Source organism: Pholcus phalangioides, unplaced genomic scaffold (assembly GCF_987345545.1).
Source record: "Pholcus phalangioides strain wild (caught in Gottingen) unplaced genomic scaffold, Ppha-v1.0 ptg000004l_1, whole genome shotgun sequence".
Lineage (NCBI taxonomy): Eukaryota > Metazoa > Arthropoda > Arachnida > Araneae > Pholcidae > Pholcus > Pholcus phalangioides.
In genome coordinates, this window is record NW_028301597.1 from 32,312,244 (window position 1) to 32,331,415 (window position 19,172).

At 36.7% G+C, this 19,172-nt stretch overlaps 1 protein-coding gene across 2 annotated transcripts in view; it reads left to right on the forward strand.

Annotated features, from left to right (window-relative positions):
- Positions 1-19,172, forward strand: part of LOC149087100 (nephrin-like) — a 277,872-nt gene that overhangs the window by 233,235 nt on the left and 25,465 nt on the right. For both annotated transcript variants that reach the window (XM_089231349.1, XM_089231348.1), the window contains exons 6-10: positions 3,891-4,094; positions 6,130-6,426; positions 12,550-12,840; positions 17,317-17,604; positions 18,599-18,901. In XM_089231349.1, coding sequence (XP_089087475.1) covers positions 3,891-4,094; positions 6,130-6,426; positions 12,550-12,840; positions 17,317-17,604; positions 18,599-18,901 — 1,383 coding nt within the window. The remainder of the gene's footprint in view (positions 1-3,890; positions 4,095-6,129; positions 6,427-12,549; positions 12,841-17,316; positions 17,605-18,598; positions 18,902-19,172) is intronic.

The following is a 19,172-nucleotide window of genomic DNA, read 5'->3' on the forward strand; positions in this document are numbered from 1 at the left end:
ATAAACAATCAAATAAACATAATACGTGATAGTATAACCAGGTCAATAAAATTGTTATCCACCAATTACACATTTATAAAATTTATAAAATTGTCACCGCTTTCTTATTCTTTTTTGGGTGCTGAATAATACTAATTATAAATTCCTATTAGCCAAATGACGGAATATTTAACTATGACCTCTTGACACTTCTCAGAAATGCAATAAAAGCCCGGTAATTATATTTAAGTTGTGGTGAATATGATAAATTCGGTCATTATGCATAATCGCCGAGCATTTTTGTAAGTTTCATAAACCTCCCTAAGTTTATCACTTTTACCGGTGATTATGCATAATACCCAAGCATCGTTGAAAAATTTAATAAGCACTAAAACTTATCACTTTTATCGGTGATTACCAAACTTTTCACTTTTATCGGTGATTACCAAACTTTTCACTTTTATCGGTGATTACCAAACTTTTCACTTTTATCGGTGATTACCAAACTTTTCACTTTTATCGGTGATTACCAAACTTTTCACTTTTATCGGTGATTACCAAACTTTTCACTTTTATCGATGCTACCCAAGCGTCGTATCTTTGGTATAAACATGATAAGTCTCGTACTGTATGATATATTATACATGATCATTCATATGCGTGTATTGTGCATTATACCGGGATATTATCGTAAAATTTGTTATCAGTACATTGCGTTCTGACTGTCTCACATGTATCGGACTCATTTGGATATTTTTTTTCATATTTACTAAATTCACCATTTACACCAGGGATTTGATAATGGATTACACTAACTTTATTATGCATATTCGCAGATAAAGGCGATAAATTTCAAATATTCAAATTTACCACGTATGCTTGGGTATTATGCATAATCACCGGAAAAAGTGAAAAATTTATGAAACTTATCTAGACGATTGGTAAATACGCATAATAACCAGTTAATACGTGTAATGACCGATTTACCATAAATATTAACCGTAACACATGTACTTTTTTAACAATGTATATAAATACCCCTATGAAAAAGAACGAAAAAAACCAGGGATTTCAATTTTGAAAGTATTTATGAAAATCTCAAAACGATCAGAATTTTTTCGATATTCCAAATGGAAATTTCTGATAGAAATAAGCATTAAAGTCATCTGGCTAAGACTGCATATACCGTCTCTCATGCGGATTTTCGGTCTTTATTACGTGGATATGACGGAATAATTCGTCATACATCTGCTGCCACGTCATCCTTCAACTTTATTACCTCACCAGTAGTGTTTAACAATCATATTTCAAGTTCCAGGGTTATTATTACTACGGTATTATCTTCGCAATACTTTGCAAAGCTGCATCCTGAAGCTTTTTGTTTTGTTATGTTCTATCTTATAATTAGTAACACGTACAAGAAAAAATACAAGATTTACATGCCACTTTGGTGAAATATTTCCCTGCATTCATTTTGAACAAAAAACCATGCTTGTCATTGTATTTAATTAATTAGGTATTCAACATTTCTATTCAGAAAACTAAAGTTTTACTGATTATCTTTTATTATTGTTATTTTCATGAATTTAAATATGCAGCAAAAAACATCAGTTTCAATGGGGTTTTTTATGAAAAATTCGAACAAAAAATATATTTTAATAGATTCAAACTTCTATAAAAAAAAAAGGACAAAAAAAGGAAAAAGCGTGCGCATCTGTCATAAAAAGGGGAAACGCGAGTATCACACGGAGAAATTAATTGGCCTGATGACTGGGTAAGACGTCACTCTTTGTCACTGCAAATAGGCCGATTGCATATAATTCGAATCTTTAACAGGAATTCATAGAAGACTCTCAATCAATATCCGTCTCATTATGACGCTCACGGCCGGGAAATTACTATATTCTTCCAGTCAATTGAGACATACAAATATATACGTGGAGAGAATGGAAATGAATTAGACACCGTAGGTATCGGAATCAGCTTTTCTTCTCCTTTTAGCCCTCATTTCTATCCTAGTAACGTGCACGGACGATAGATAGAAAGAGGGAGAGAGAGGGAGAGAGGAGTTACACAGGGCGATGCTTATCTGCCAGACTGCGTCCATCTCCCAAACGTGTCCCATTAAGACCAGGGTCTCAGTCCCAATCAAGCTGCTGTCACAGTCAGATGGCTCTTAGTACTCCAGGGACCTGTCAGCTGTCCTTCCGCGCCACTTAAGGGTTTCTTGGAGGCGGATGTGGTCAAGGAACTTTCTTCTACATCTTGCTCTTTGCTTTGGTTTGTTTTTTCTTTTCTTTTCTCTCTTGTCCTATCTCTTTTATCTTTTCTTGCTCTTTCTGTCTGCTTCTCCTTGGAACTTATTCTTCTTGCAATCGCAGACTTTCTTTTGCCTTAGGCCAAGGTAAAACTTCGGTTTGTTTTTGTCCGTTTTCAGCTTTTATCCACACATCTTCACTTCTGAGTTCTGTTTTTATCCCTACACATCTCTATGTGTTTGTTGTTCTAGTAAAAATGCGTCAAATGCGGATATTGTGAAACAACACTCGCGCTTGCTTATCAACCATGCGTGAATCAACCATGTTGTTTTGTAAATAGCCGGATTCGTGAATTCGTCTTATCAATAGTTTCTCTCGAAATATTCAATTCTGTTCTATTTTACTAGCTGAGTGATTTTGTCGGGAAGTTAAGTCTTCGTATTTTTCTGTTGTCACATAAACTGGTAACGCCGGGTCTTCAAGGTCTCCATTTCGGTTTATAATGCTCACGATATGCTAGCATTCTACAGATGTCTCGTTTAGATCGATATAATCCAATAGAAGTTTGAGAAACAGATTCATTCCCCCCGTGACTTCAGTATCTATATTCTCTATACTTCCTTATCCGAGAACTGAGCGAATTTTGGCATAGTATTTGGCTCACGTAAACAGTCAAGGCTTATGTAACAACAAATGAGAAACGTCCATTTGTGAAGTAAGTATAAGCGGCATATTGAAATTTACATGAGTTTGATTCTGTGTCTCTATACTTTCAAGCAAAAGAACTTAAAAACGGATTTTCAAACCTGGTAGTCAGTGAATATGTCGATAGTCTTAGCACTCATGGTATGTTTGGAAGCGGTTGTAGCGATAACGTTATTCTCCCGAAAGTAGGAGAGGTTTGGACAGAGAAAACAAAATTAGCATTTTTATCGATGGAGGGCCCTGCAGAAAAGCAAATCACTGGAAATATGCATATCAGAGTCCTATCCTATGCAGGAAGTGTGATTATTTATTTACACCATATATTAACACCTGTTACTGGCACTTACATAAGGTTTTCAGTGTGATGATGACTGATAGATAAAGCACTGTCGGTGAAATTGTTTTTCCTCAGACTTGAATAGACGGCATAGGCTCTACGATAGCTCTACGAAGCTCTACGAATATTTAGGACACAAAACACTTGAAGAGAGGTTCAAGTCCAATTACTCCTACCGTACTGGTTTCTCTCGCCCTCTAACGTTAGAAATATTAACTTTTTTTTTAGCAGAATAAAAGTCTCCTTTCGTGGGAAAACTTTTTCCCCAAACCGCAATCAGGTATACCAATCCCTTAAGAATTTTTAAGCTATTTACGAATTTATGGGACACCGTGTACATTATCCTGGATAATAAATGAATCCGTTGAGCACGTGATAGAATTTTAATTGTATAGGCTACCTAAGTAATTAATTAACGTGTAGGCTATTTCTGCAAATCTTTTATTTCCGTACCGCATACGTATTATCATAATTTGTTTGTGAAGCTGCCACCTATCTCGTTTCAAATTTTCTGGTGACTTGATACAGTTCGAAAATGGCATAGGCCATTTAAACGGATATTAGGAGCGAAATGAACTTTGCCGCTGACATTAATTCTAGTTTTGTTGCAGGCAATCCTCCTCCGACTGTCACGTGGTGGCGAGCTTCGACATTGCTGGATGACACATTCCAGCTAATGTCGGACGGCGTCGTGAGAAATGACTTGCTTGTCGAAGAACTCAAGCGAACTGATCTTATGTCAGTGCTTACCTGCAACGCCAACAATAACAATGTCACCGTAGCCATTACCGCATCAGTGAAACTAGACTTGAATCGTAAGTTTATATTCGAAATATATTGAAGAGAGAAAAGTAAAATATTATTTTTCTAATTTGGATATTCGTTTCTACTTTCTTACGAAGTAAAATAAATATTTTGAATTTAATAATGTGCGATAGATTGATTTGTTTCAACTACATGTAGCACTTATATTCGATACATGGAAAATGATTACTGAAATTTTGCGGCAAACATGCAAATATAATAAATGATATTAGGACTTATGGCATAAAATTTACACTGATGTGTAAAATGGCAATAAATGATCTTTGATATCATACGAAAAAAAATAATTTTGGTGCTGCAACATCGCGTGTCAATTTTACTTGTACAAATGTATTGTTTTCATTTGATAGGAAGCAGCAGGATTCACAGCGCCCCGCTTTTAATAGCATTGTAATCAATGCTGCTATCTCCAAAACTACCCTTGAAAACAAAGTAACTGCTCATGAAATTTACACCAGCTTGCGGCGTAAAAACATTTTTTTTCAGTATTATTTCATAAATCGTTCACTTCAATGCTTCACACTGGTTTTAAATCACTAAAAAATTTTCCATTTACAACTATGGCGCATAGGTTTGTTTTGATTTGAAAGATGGCAGCAAAAACAACCTCTGCGCCCGAGTGGTGCGTGTCTTCCACCATGAAGGTTACCGTCAAGTTCCATCGGTTCGAATCCGGAGGAGAACATCAGAAACAAGATCTTTACCTACCGATCCTGAGTTGACCACCGATAGATGACGCCTTCTCTCTCCACCCAGCTTCGTTGGTCGAGAATTGCCGTAAGGCGATAAACGAACGTAGTTGGTGTGGGTCAAGCAGCAAAAAATCTCGGCTCAATATTTCTCGGATGTTTATTTTTTTTTAATCGAATACATACATACACACATAATCAGAAAAAAGTACAAAAACGCAGAGAACGTCGAAACCAAAGAAAACATAGATAATCAATAATAGAGTTTTACCCATTAAAGACGACTTTGATTCTTAGAAAGAAAGAAAAACTCTGAGTGTGGAACTAAAATGTCGAATGACAAATTTTCTTACCAGCCGGCGCCAATTGGTTGTTATGAAATATAATAAATCAGAAAGTAGGAAATGTTTGCTTGTATTATTCATTTTTTGCAGGTATATTTCTTATTTATGCTGGTCCACTTAATTTCTGACCCAAATTTTACAGGACCGCACGTATTAGGAGGTTGAAGAAAACTGTTATGGGACTTTTCCGAACTGTATTTATATAATGAAGTGTGTAAAATCTCGGATATATTATAAATTTCAAGAAATATATTCATAATCAAATTATAATTGATAAAACTTAATATACTAACTTTATACGGTCGTATTCACCGACACAGTATAAACTAAAATCGCAGGTTAAACGATTAGCGATCGACACGGATTGGTTAAAATCCTGAATTTAACCAACCCGTTTCAATCTTCATTCCTTTCACCGGTGATTGTAGTTTGAACTGTGTTGATGAATACGGCCGTAAGACTTCAAGTATCATATCGGTAAGTACCGTATAATAAGGGGGAACTTAACAAGATACCTCTCATATGTCAATATTTGCTGCAGATTGCATGTGCAAACACACTTTATGAATACATATTTGTTATGTCTTTTCCGTTTTAAACTTCAGCCCCCATTCCTGAATATATATAGGAATACTTCACTAAGAATTATGAATACTACGAGTAAGTACGAAAATAGAAACTCCCATTCTATGTACCATCCTAATATACAGCCTATCTTTAATTTAAACTTTTATTTTTGGTAGAATTGAAAAAGTTGAAACAGAATTAAATAATAAATTCATTAAATTTTCAATTATATGTAAAAACATATTATTAGTGGTCAATCCGATAATGGAATCAATGTTAATACAACTTGGCAAAACGGGAAAACTTCTTAAAATTAATTTTTTTTCTTTAACTGTGACGGTATGTATATATTCGAAATATTGTTTTCTTTTCGATTCTCCATTATCTATATATAACCTATTGCTTTTTTTTGATCCGAATCGCAGTGAAACCGCTGGAAGCGAGAATAATATCTCCCAGGAGAACATTATCTGCAGGCAAGCGTGCTGAGATCGAGTGCATCGCCAAGGGATCGAGACCGAGCGCCTCGATAACTTGGTGGCTGGGATCAACGCAGTTGCTCAACACGACAGAGAATTCCTCACGGGATCGCAACCAAACCATCAGCCTCCTCAATTTTTGGCCATCGGGAGAGGACAACGCTAAGTTTCTAGTCTGCAGGGCCGAAAATCCTAGACTTCCGGGACAGAACGTGGAAGATGGATGGACTCTGAACGTCTCCTGTAAGCATTGACTTTAAAAGTAATCACAGCCGGGTATAAATGAAACAAATCATTGAAAATCAAAATAAATGAAACGATCAATGCAATTACTACAGTGTTTTCCAAAAGAAAATAAGACCCGGTCTTATATTCGTTTTTCCTCTAAAATATGGGTCAGGGCTTACTATTAGCCGATTATTTTTATTGCGCATAAAAATACATTTATGGGATGTTACGATCACTGAAGTCGATTTTTTTTAAAAATCACTTTAAAAATACTTTATTCAATGACAAACGAAATGCGAAAAAAATCGTGTCAATCGATTAATTGTTTTTTTCCAAAAATGAAGAAAATATTAACGAAGTATAGTTTGAATGTACACAAGAAAAACGCGTTGCACGAGATTTTCTCAGATTCCAGTTTTTTTAGTTCATCCGTAAGATTAAAAAAACTGATATATCAAAAATACGAAATATTTCAAAAATGTTCTTTAAACATGTGTCAGTGAAATGAGCCTCAAACTTTGGGATCTCACTATTCATTAGCATTTCGCGAATTTTTAAACTTTGGAAAAATATATATTAATTTTACACAAATCTGAAAATTCAAAATTGTTTATAAATACTTCTCAATGCCAAATCTAAGATGCACTTTACTAACACGTGTCGAATAAACAAATCTGCATAATCTCAAATTTTTTTGGTGCAGTAGTTCTTTTTTTTCTTAAATCTTACGGATGAGCTCAAAAACTGCAATCTGAGAAAATTGCGTTCAAAGAGTTTTTTTTCTCCCTTATATACATTAACACTATAATTCATTAATTTTAAGAGAGAAAATTAATCGATAGATAAGAATTTTTTTTGAATTTCGAAAGAAATAAATTTTTTTTTCATTCAAAGTCATTTTCGGCAAATTGACTTCAGGGGTCGTGGCACTCTTTGAATAGAACGGTTAGTTAAAAAAAAATATTAAATGCACAGGAAAGAAAAATCTTATTTTTTAATTTGCCAAAGAGATTAGGATCAGTTTTCGAACATCTATGAGAGAATCGATTGCAAAGTGAAACATTGGGATGAAGAAAAAAAATCCCAGTCCATCCCCCTTTTCCTGAGTAATTTCGAAATTTTTTGTAGGGATTTTTTTTTTTTTTTTAATTCTTTACGCGGATGAGCTCAAACACTTGCAATCTGAGAAAATTCCAATCAATGTAATTTTTCTTGGATACATTTACACTATAATTCAGGAGTTCTCCGCGGCACGCTGGTGCGCCACCAAACTTTGTCAGAGGCGCCACGGAGCGGTGAACATGGCAAAGGTTTTTCGAAAATATTCTTTGTTAAACAGCTCTTGGGAGCCGGCGGAACTCGCGGATAAGCATTGGATAGGGGAAAGGGGCACCTCCGGTGGAAAAAATTTAAGAACCCCTGCTATAATTCATTGTTTCTTCCTATTATTTTGAAAGAAAAAATTAAACGATTGGCACGAAGTTTGTTGCATTTGATTAGCAATTGAATGAAATATGTTTTTGAAATCGTTTTTGAAAAACCGACTTCAAGGGGTCGTGGTTATTGCCGCCTTATTCAGGGGTTCATTCATTTGTAGGGTAGATTTGATAAACATTCCACGGTAATTTCTCTTTCCAATTCCCATTTCAAAATGGTCAAAAAATCTGTCTCGTCTCAACACCAACATTGACTCTCTGACAAATTGGTTTTCTATTGTTAATTTGGCCCATACGCTAGCATATCATATGCTTACTCTTCTAAGTGTTAAGACAGTCCTGTCTCCAATAACTTGTTCATTAGGCCTACAATTCCATGATAGGCTGCATGAACACCAGAATTTTGCCGCCGGACTTATCCCGTTGCCGAGATCTCTATCAGCCCGGCTTCGTAACAATATCTGGAAACGGGCTATCATTCTATCGGGAATCCTTACTCTCGTGACCATTTATCATCTAAACTGATATCCCATCTACCACTTGGGTATTTACAAATAATTAATGAAAAAATTGATATATTGTCATTTATTCATAGGCGGAGACACGGGAGAGGGTGTCCCACCCCCAGCGTCAAAGGTGGAGTCGACTGATCCAAAGTATGCGTGTATATATAAATTTACACCATCATCATCGTGGCCTCCTCCCCCAGCAATAAAAGCCGTGCCCCCCCCCCCGTAGACTTCCAAGTATATTTCCGCCTGTGTATTTATTCTTAGTATAAATGTCAATCGTGCTATTGACATTATGTGAGCACCCTCGATAAGACAAAAGACAGGTAATGAAAGGATAATATGCAAAGAAAAAAGAAAATGGTCGAATAATGAAACACATATGCTCATATAAATCATGCCGCCTGGCAGTCAAGTGGCTAGGTAGCTAGCCTCTGACTGTACAGGTCTGGGTTCGGGCATGGGTAACTAATACTTAGAATACGTCAGAGGATCACAAGTTACAAAAAAAGGCAATGCATTAGTCGCGCGTATCAGCAATCACAGAATATGCGTCCGTCTTGAAAACAATTTCAACTAGGGCTTAAGTTTTTGGTGCGGCTTACATTACGAGAATTATAAGAAATCCATCTAGGGCTTATTTTTTTCGTCAAGTCCTATTTTTGGGGTAATACATAGTACACAAGTCTAAATATTTCAAGATTTTCCTCGACTTGTGAACAATAAACACAATCGCGAATAAATGAAACAAAACCAATTAAACCTCTTCAATGAATGGCGATCAATGCAATTAACAGAATCCGTCTGGATATTTTTCAAGATTTCCCTTCCCTTAACAGTAAAAACAATTATTCAGCAGGAACTGCATGGTAATTGATTCTCACGTCTTTATATTCTAATGAATATGTAAATCATGCCAAAACAAACGTCATTTTTAATGTACCGATTACCATATACAATAGTAATTACATCGGAACAGTTATGTATTTTAATAATGCAAACATTTTTTCCAACTTTTTCCCTCCTCTTCTACGATATATTGAGAAAGAAAAAAAAATATATTTATACATGAATATTTTTCCTCTCGGAATGTCCAATCAAGGAGAAAAACAATCATATCGTATCTTTCGTGACACGAAATAATTCGCATCCAATTTTGCTGAGTCTTTATTAAAACAAAAGAAAAATAGATTATTGATTCTCATTTCCTTTTCTTAGTCACAAATTAATACTAAAAGAGTAAAATCCAAACGAGAAAAAAAATGAGAAAGACCCGCCTCAAGGAAATTACATGGGAAAGATATATTCATCTTGTTTTCTGCCAAAGCTCTTTGCTGTTTTACAAATGCCCATGCCAGCCGTAAGTACGGCTTTTGCACAGCGATGCATAAAATTCCTCCGATATATTCTCTCTCTCCTCGCCTTCCCCCCTTCTCTTCCTTATACCGAATACTTAATGATACTTCTCCAGTAAAGTTCCAGGACCCGGTCCCCGTCTTTACCCTATATGCATATAACTTCTGGTTCTCCAAAATGCTTACGGATCCGCATCTTCTCGCTCTCTTCCGCCATCATTGCCGATTCCGAGTCCCGGAGAGCTCCAGAAAGTGGGGTGGGATTGGGTAAAGGTCGGGGGGTGGGGTGGGTTTTATCATTGAGATGCGGAAAACGGTCATGAATTGCAAATTTCCAAATTCCTACAGCGCCAGTCGCCACTTTAATTAAATATCAATTTTTCCGGTCGTGTAACCCTGAGCCTCCTCGTGACTCTTCATTCAGTCGTTGTTCTCTTTTTTCCCCCCTCTCAGTACACAATCTCTCTCTCTCTCTCTTCTCCAATGTCCGTACCCCCTTCTGAAAAATACCCTGGTACGGTATTCCTAAAAGTCTGATTCACTTAATGGACGACGGAAATCGTAAGACATGGAGGAGACTATTTGGTAATTCAAAAGTTAAAAAGGAAGGAGTGGAATTTTGTTTTCTTTAGCCGAAGTGTTTCATTTTGGAATTGACGTTCTTACAGATGTTCAGAAAATGATCCTAATCTTCGGCAAAAGAGAAAAATGATATTTTTTTTCTGTGTATTTAATTTTTTTTTTAAACTCACCGTTCTATTTAACCGTTAGGCTGAAGGAATAGCCGAAGAAAAGCTGCTCTTTTTGCGTTTCAGAGTGAAAAATATATAGATTTTCTTTGAATTGTCTTTCGTGAAAAATAGATTGCAATCTAACTCAGACTTGGAAATTGAGTATAATCGGGAAAATAAAAAAGTGTGGTTCAAAGAAAGAGTCTGGATTCTAACCCATAATCACCGACAAAATAGCGATTCGTTTAGGCAAGCACGGGTGTACAAGTAATCCTGAGAGAAAGCAGAGAAATGATACAAAAACTGCGTCTATATACAGAAACATAAAAGCTTATATATTTATTTTAACGTTTGCGGAGCGGTCGTTTCGAAACGGGACTGGCGGAACTGACTCAGGCCAAAGCTCATAACTGCTGACGCTGCCACGACATGGCGACTTTTGAAAGGATGACGTCACTCTCCGCTATCCATACAAAAGTTTTAACAACTGGCTGTTGCAAAGATGAATGTTTGGAAAGAGAGAAAATTCAACTGCCTTTGTGGGGAACCGAACCACGTCTCCTTCCTCTTTCCAAAATTCATCTTCCCAACAGCCAGTTGTTAAAAACCTCCGTATGTATAGAGGATAGTGACGTCATACTTCCATAAGTCGCCATCTGGTGGCAGCGTCAGCAATTGTCAGCTTGGCCTGAGTTAAGTCTGGCAGTTTATGCACGGTCCCTTTCAATGCACACGACCTCCATGGAAAGATTGAGAGATTCGTTGCCTTTGTAGTCTAGTGCGTTCTCCCGGAAAGTGAAAGGACGTGGGTTCAATTTCCCGCAAAGGCAGTTGAATTTTCTCTTTCCAAAAATTCATGTTCGCAACAGCCAGTTGTTAAAAACCTTTGTAAGTCAAGGACCTTATGGTTGTTGTTAATGATAATGTTGACTTTTTCGATGAGTGAGAGAGAGTATATTGTTCAGTGCTTTAAGAAGTATTTTTCCTCCAGTATTATTGTAGCTCCCAGTCCGACATGTTACAAATCTGAATTTTATTGGTTGCTTATGCATTATAGAATTTAACTGTGGAAAATAGAATGGAAAAGCGAGAAAATCATGTTTTGTTCCTAGTTTTTGTCAAATGCAAGAATTCGTTTTTTGATTATGTTAGAGCTATTGTTTATGAGAGCGTAAGTGTTGTTATCTGCATATTCCTGGATGGACGTCGGATTCTGTATTGCGCATATACTTGAAAGATTATTGTTGTTTGTTGGAGTTCTTGAGCTACCTAGAACGAGACACCTGTCAGCGGTTTAGCCTCGGACGATCCCTCCTCACCAATCCGAGCGAAACACCCTCATAATCCCCGTTTACATGTGCAATAATGCGGTAGCATTGGGAGTCCCAGCACCCATTTGACGACATTTTTCCCCTTTCTCGTGGGGAAAGAAATGGGGAGTAGGAATTGCCCTTTCTTTGTTGAGGATACTCGGGGAGTGTAGGAAACCTCCTTTCCCATAATCCATTACGCGGTGAATTGAACAGGGCGACCGACGTGACCTCTGACGACATTGAAAAGTGGGGTTGAAATGCCGATACATGTAAACGGGTATAGGTGAAAACCCTTGAAGTTGGTTTTAAACCCCTTTTTTCCCCATTTCCCATGTAAACGGGGCTATATACTCCAACTCGGACTAGTGCGGGACCAAGTTACCAGGGGCACTGCGAGGAGGTAGACTAACTGATTTGACCATCGGTAATATAGCACCATCCGACCGTGCTCCTAGATATAGGGTCAAGTACGATGTAAAGCAACAACTTAGGCGTCTCCTGATTACGTGAACTGCTAGCGTTGGAAAAACGTTGAAGAACAAATAAATTTACGTCGGAGACGGCTGTTTACACCAAAAAACCACCATCAGAAAAGATGAAAAATCTTTCCTATATTTTATTTAGAACATAATCATTTCATGTCTTTACTAAAAATCTCTCAAAACTATATATTATTTTTTTTATTGTAATACATGTATCCCTGTATACAAATAAGAATGTATAATCTCCTGATGTTTGGTTGGAAAACGTATGTGCATGATGTTGTTTCTCGTTTTTTTTTGTTCTCGTCTAAGACATACCACGAGTCACGCTAAGTCTAAGAGCCCACGGGAAACAACAGGCAACGACAGAAGGAAGCGACGTCTATTTCCTGTGCGACGTGAAGGCCAATCCCGCGGCATCCGACGTAGGTTGGATTTTCGAAGGGAGGACGTTGTATAATAACCCGTCATTCGGTTTCATCATCAGCAACAACTCGCTTCTACTCAAGAAAGTGCAGCGAGAGCACAGAGGGCGGTACCAGTGTCACGCTACCAATCCAGAAGGACGTGGAGAGAGCGAACACATATATTTAAAGATTATGTGTGAGTTATTTAACCGTGTAAAACTAATACTTCTGGCAATATATTATAAAGGAATAATTCATTGATACATCAAAAAAAAATTATTTTCACACGGTCTATTTTTATATCACAATAGCTTTAAATTTAAAGATATTTAAGTTACACTGCCTGGTCAAATAAAAACAAAGACATAACATATTTCTGCAACACTTACTGTTCAGTCCTTGAGAGGGAGTTTTGTGGTCTGGGTTGTTTGTGTTGTTCTACACTAGAATCATCAATACAGTAAAGTCTGCTGAGTAAGTATCAAAGTCTGATCGATGACCATATTTACATACAGCGTTGAACATTTTCTCTTCTTAAAGCAATGAAAAATTTCGCAATTACGATGACAATATATAGGGTGCATATCTAACAGCAAAACACTGGCGAACCGGTGACCCCAGAAGCATACTTCCAGTTTTAAAATAGGGTCCAAATAACCGTAGACCTCAGACACGTCATTCATATTGCAAGGTGTTGTAAAGTTATTAAAATTAAAATTAAAAATTAACTTTTTATAGAACAGAAACACCGGTCTTCCCTAAGGCCAAAATAAGGTTTTTAAGTGCGATATTCGCTGAGATATTTCAATTCGAGAAAACTCAGCTCATATTACTGTTCCTCCCTTTCTTTTTAGTGAATCTCAAAATGACACAAAATGACCAAAAATTAATGTTCCAGTTTGGCTCTTCTTGGTGCCTAAAAAAGGCGCCAAGCTAGTTAAAACATATTTTTTTAACTAAAAAATATATTTTTATTAAACTAAAGGCCCGTTTACACGAGGCAAGCGCTTTAGTTGGTAACTTAATTTTAACTTACCGATTCTTCTTGAAACTGTCCACACGATAAGTGGTAAGTAGGCGCTCATTGGATAATTTTTACGGAGGTGAGCGCAGTTAGCGCATGCGCGCTTCAGTCTACTCAAATCCACGGAAAGAGACAGACGCACAACGCGCGGGAGAATAATAATAATAATTTTTTATTTATCTGGCATTCAGAGAGGTGCTTTGTTTAAAGCTCATAGCTTTCGTAACGATGGATGAAGATGATCAGGTAGAACTTACGATTACTGTGATCAGAGCCACATTATATGATATTTTTTTTAAAGAATATAAATTTATTCATTTTCACTTACTCAAGGGGGGTATAGTTATATGATACACATTGAGGACGATGTATATTCTGATTCCAATTGAAGAAACGGTTGATAATATTTAAGTTCATTTAATTTTAAAAAACTATTTTCATAGGTTAACAATATTAATTCCACATAATAAAAAAGGAGAAACTCTGAGAGCAACACACTGAGTAAGAAGTAGGTCACGCAAGGGAAACAGTTCGCTTGTCCCCTTTTTTCGCCTCCTGCCACCCACGCAAGGGGGCGAGAGATGACGCCACAGGGGAAAAAAAGAATACACAAAATATTATAAACTTAAGTAAGTCATCGAGAAGAAATATAAGATTTCTCCTCTAAGTTGTAAATACCGATTATATGATATTTTAATTGATGTTAAAGAGGAGATAATTATGAATTATGTAAGCCAAAAATACGGGAGAAGATTCTTGGCATTCGTAGGAAATTCTAAGGGTTAAAAATTAAATAATAAAAATTCATTAAACAAAAATTATTTCCAAATTTTCGAAATCATTATTTTTTAATTTGATCTATAGAGATGATATCTTTATGTTAAATATTTGATCATGTATTTTTACAACAGATGGCAGCAAATTCGTTCTGGACGAGAGAAATATTCGAAACCCCCCTCTCCAGTTTTTAATATATAAATCCTCCCCACCAGATAAAAAAAAATGAAGATTCAAAAATATATAACTCCTGACATCACGTCCACTTAACCGGAAAAAATAGAACCGTTCTTATCTCACTTACCAACTAAATCACTTGTGCACTTGCCAACTAAAGCCGTGTAAACGACCCTTATCGTCTGCATACATTGTATCGTACTTGGCAACTAAAAATTAAGTTACCAACTAAAGCGCTTGCCTCGTGTAAACGGGCCTTAAGATGTCTGAAATTGTTATTATACTGATACTGAAATGCCATTAAAGCATTTTTAGCAAGAAATATACAGTAATAAGATATTTTCATTTGAACGTCATGTGTCTCAAGTCAGAAGTGAGGGCTTATATAGAATTTATTACGTAGGTGTGTGTGAGGAGTCATTCAAAACTTTCAGGACCACCCAGGATCTGCGTGAGACATTATTGGAAATCTGACTACAAATGGTTGTTGAGATACATCGTGAACTCATAAAAATTCATGACTCGGCCCGAATGTCTAATTTATTTTCAGTAAAAGCAATCTAAGAATGTTCAAACATTTTAACTTTTTTTCGCCAGGCATTGTAAATTCATACACAATATCCTTCATTCAAAATGAAGTATCGTGTACGTATAATTCTTGATATCCACATGATATCAAAAGGTCAATTATGTTTAATTTTAAGTATGTTTGATAGAATTTAACGAATGCATTGGGTTAGATAAGAATTCTCAGAAAGGAAACAAAACGAGTCGTCAGAGGATTTCGCGTATGTAAATAATTGCCGGACCGGCAACAAAATTTCTGCGCATGCTATTACAAGGATATACTGAAAGACTCTACGATAAAAATTGTTTGCAAAATCTCTCAGCAGAGAACACTTCAGCTGATACATGCAATAGAAAATATAAACAGAATGTTATTGCATTAATTTATTTTTCTACATAAGTATTAAAAGTTCCACTAAGTCATCTAATATCGCTTTACATATATGTTGCCAATCATAAATTTGCGCCATTTAAAGGCAACGAATTGCATGTTCAACCACAGACCATGAGCTCCACACACGCAGTGAAATACGCACTTGCTGTCATCATTAGTAGGTTCTCTCCCCCCCCCCTCCACATCAATATACAGGGTGATGCAAAAGTTAGTTAACATGCGAAAGTTCAATAATTTACGGTGAGATTTAAAAATTTGCGCACACGCTGGAAACGACATGTGGTGTTTTATTGAAACCTCAAAAAAATCATCAGAAAAATATCCCAGAGGTGGCACTTTATCTGATAACAAAACTGATAATTAGCGTTACAATGCATCGCTTAGCAAAGAAACTAATATATTAATTATTGTCTACAAAACTGTTCCCTGCTATCTGTCGGCTATTTTTGTAATTGTTTTTTGAAGTTTATATGAAACCCCCCATTTTCCAGCAGTACATCAATTTCTATCTCGTTGCGTACTTAATTGAGTGGATAGTTAAACTTGGTGATGTTAACTGGTTTTTTTTTTTTTTGGATTACTCTGTATATGTGAATCGGCGATGAAATGAAATACAATGGCTTAAAAGAATTATATATTAACATATAACTGAGAAAAACTGGTGGCAGATGGCAGCACTACACATAACAAGCATTACAGAGAAACAAAAATAAAAAACTTCACGTCAGGTTTCACTACACGTACACGCACATTCCCGCATGTATTGATTCATTGGGGGGTTCCGCGGGGGTGTGTGGGCGGGGTGCATGTGTGGTGTAGCAGTAGTAGGTTAGGGCCTCCAAAAAATGGCTCGGGGATCCATGATGTTCTTAAGTCCGCCACCTCGTTGGGCAATTTGCCTGTTGTGGCGTTGTATTTGTATTAGTATATAATTGGACAGACACCAACATTGTAATAAATAAGGTCAGATGAGTTACAGCTACTCATTGCAGGCCCGGCTTCACACTTAACACGGTTACCGGCATTGCAAAATCGTGAGCGCAATATGTGTAGGTTTTGCTAAAGTATGTTTGCTCCAGAGGTTTTAAGATCCGGTCATATTTTTACGTGCAAGCCGATCACTCCATTAAAAAGTCTCGCCGCAGAGAGCAACAGGCCTACAAAGGTAAAATCTTCAAACACTCATAGCTCAAAAAATATGTGGTAGATTGCAGCACTATAACAAGCATTACACAGAAACAAGCTTCCCGTTAGGTTCAGAACACGCACATTCCAACATGTACCAATTCGTTAAAAGTTCTGCTGAGGAATATGGACGAGGTACATGTATGGTTTAGTAGTAGTAGTAGTAGTCATTTTTTAGGATTTTAAATGGTTTTTAATGATTAATTTTTCAAGTTAAGACTTGAGGTATACATATTTGTACGCAACTGAAATAGTTCTGGTAAAGATATTGACCCAAATCGGTCGATCAATCAATTAATTTTTTTTCCTTTTAAATCACATTTCAACGTACAATAAACACAAATTTATCAAACAATTTAATTGTCAATACTATTAACAATTTAATTGTCAGTTTTGACGGGTAAAGTTATTTGTACAGGTTTTTTGTAATGATCTAGTATTGGTTAGATCTTAAGAATGAGTTGAAATTACCAAATAATTTTATGATCACTGTATGTTTCGGAATCGATTAAAACTGATGATACTATCGTTTTAATTTATGTTTCAAGATTCACCTGTATGTCAGACCGGTCAAAAGATAGTCTACGGAGTGGCCAAAGAAGAACCAGCGAGAGTTGAATGTGAAGTGGACGCCGAGCCATCAGACGTTAGCTTCCGATGGAGCTTCAATAACACCATGGAGCAGAGAGATCTCGTGTCTTTCACAAGCTCCGGGCCACGATCCGTAGCGACTTATATCCCAAGGACTGTGACTGATTACGGTTCGCTGTACTGCTGGGCAAGAAACTCAGTCGGCGAGCAGCAATCCCCCTGTGTTTTTACAGTCATCGCTGCTGGTATGGTTAAATGTTCTTGAATATACAGCGTGCATAACAAACAGGAAGTATTAAATTTATTGGTGAACCGTTGTTCCTAGAGGTATACTTCCAATTAGAAAAAAGTTTCCAAATAACGTGTAGTAATCAGATATGTCATTCATGTTGCAAGGGTAAAGTTATATAGTCATTAAAATAAAAAAATCATTTTTATACAGTCCCCGTGTGCCCCGACACCCAACCAGAAAGTTGTTGCCCTGTTTCTCTCGATGCCAACAGAAGAAAAATTTCATGTTTTTAAGTGCAATATTCATTGAGATATTCGAATTCCAATTACGGAGAAAATTTGAAAAAAAGAGCTTTAAATGCGGGTAAAACGGTTTTTCCGCATTTAGAGCTGTTTTTTTCCCAAATTTTCTGTGTTTCGAATTCAAATATTCAGGGAATATTGCACTTAGATACACGCAATTTTTTGTAGGCATCAGAAGACACAGGGTGACAACTTCATACTTGGGTTTTGGGGCACACGGGGACTGTATAAAAAGTTAACTTTTTTATTATTTTAATAACTGGACAACCCCTTGAAACATGAATGACATATCTAATTACTACACCTAATTAAGAAACTTTTTCTAATTGGAAGTATTCCTCCAGGTTCAACGATTTGCCAGCAAAATGTCTTACCCCCCAGTTTGCTATGCACTCTGTATAGAATCCTGATGCATATGAAACATCTGCATCTACTATCTCTGAGATGTGATCGATTTATAAATGAATATAAAAATATTATATTCTTAGAATAAGACAACCATAAATACATTTTATGGGCATTGTATAATATTTATCATGTATATATATTGTTTATAGTTCATAGTTTTTGCAAATGATTTTAATTGCGTTCCTGTATTTTAGAAATACATGACATCTGTATTTGTTATGGGCAGCTTTTTCCAGCCATCTCGTTGGGCATTTTGCCTATTGTGGTCTTGTATTTGTATTTGTATTATCCTTACAGGTCCACCAGATCCAGTACGGAACTGCTCAGTGACGAACTTCACGTGGGATTCGATAACAGTCGAGTGCGAGGAAGGGTACAACGGTGGTCTACCTCAGAGGTTCCACTTGGAAGTTTACATACAGACTCACGAGAGTCTCGAAGCTAATATCACGTCTAAAGTCAGTCCAGTATTTCTAGTGACGGATCTGCCACCGTCAACAGAGTACATTCTCGTTCTATACGCTACTAACGTTAAAGGTCGGAGCTCGTCATCGGTCGTCCTAAAGACGCGGACAAGTGACGCACCGAGGTCTGAATCCGGTGAGTTGATATCGATACGAGTTGCATTCATCTCAAAACACAAAAAAAAAACCCTTCGAGTGAGAAATACAGTGTGAACCTCCCTAAACGGACAACTCTCGTTAACTAACACTTTTTAATTCTGTCGGAAAAAGAGGGGTTTTTAGTATTTTACTATCGATTAACACTAGTTCTCAACCTGGCACCACATTACCCCCCTTGAGGAGCTGGGATATCCTAAGGGGGTCACAAGTGGAAATTAATTAGAAGAGAGAGGCGGCTAATGGAGCCA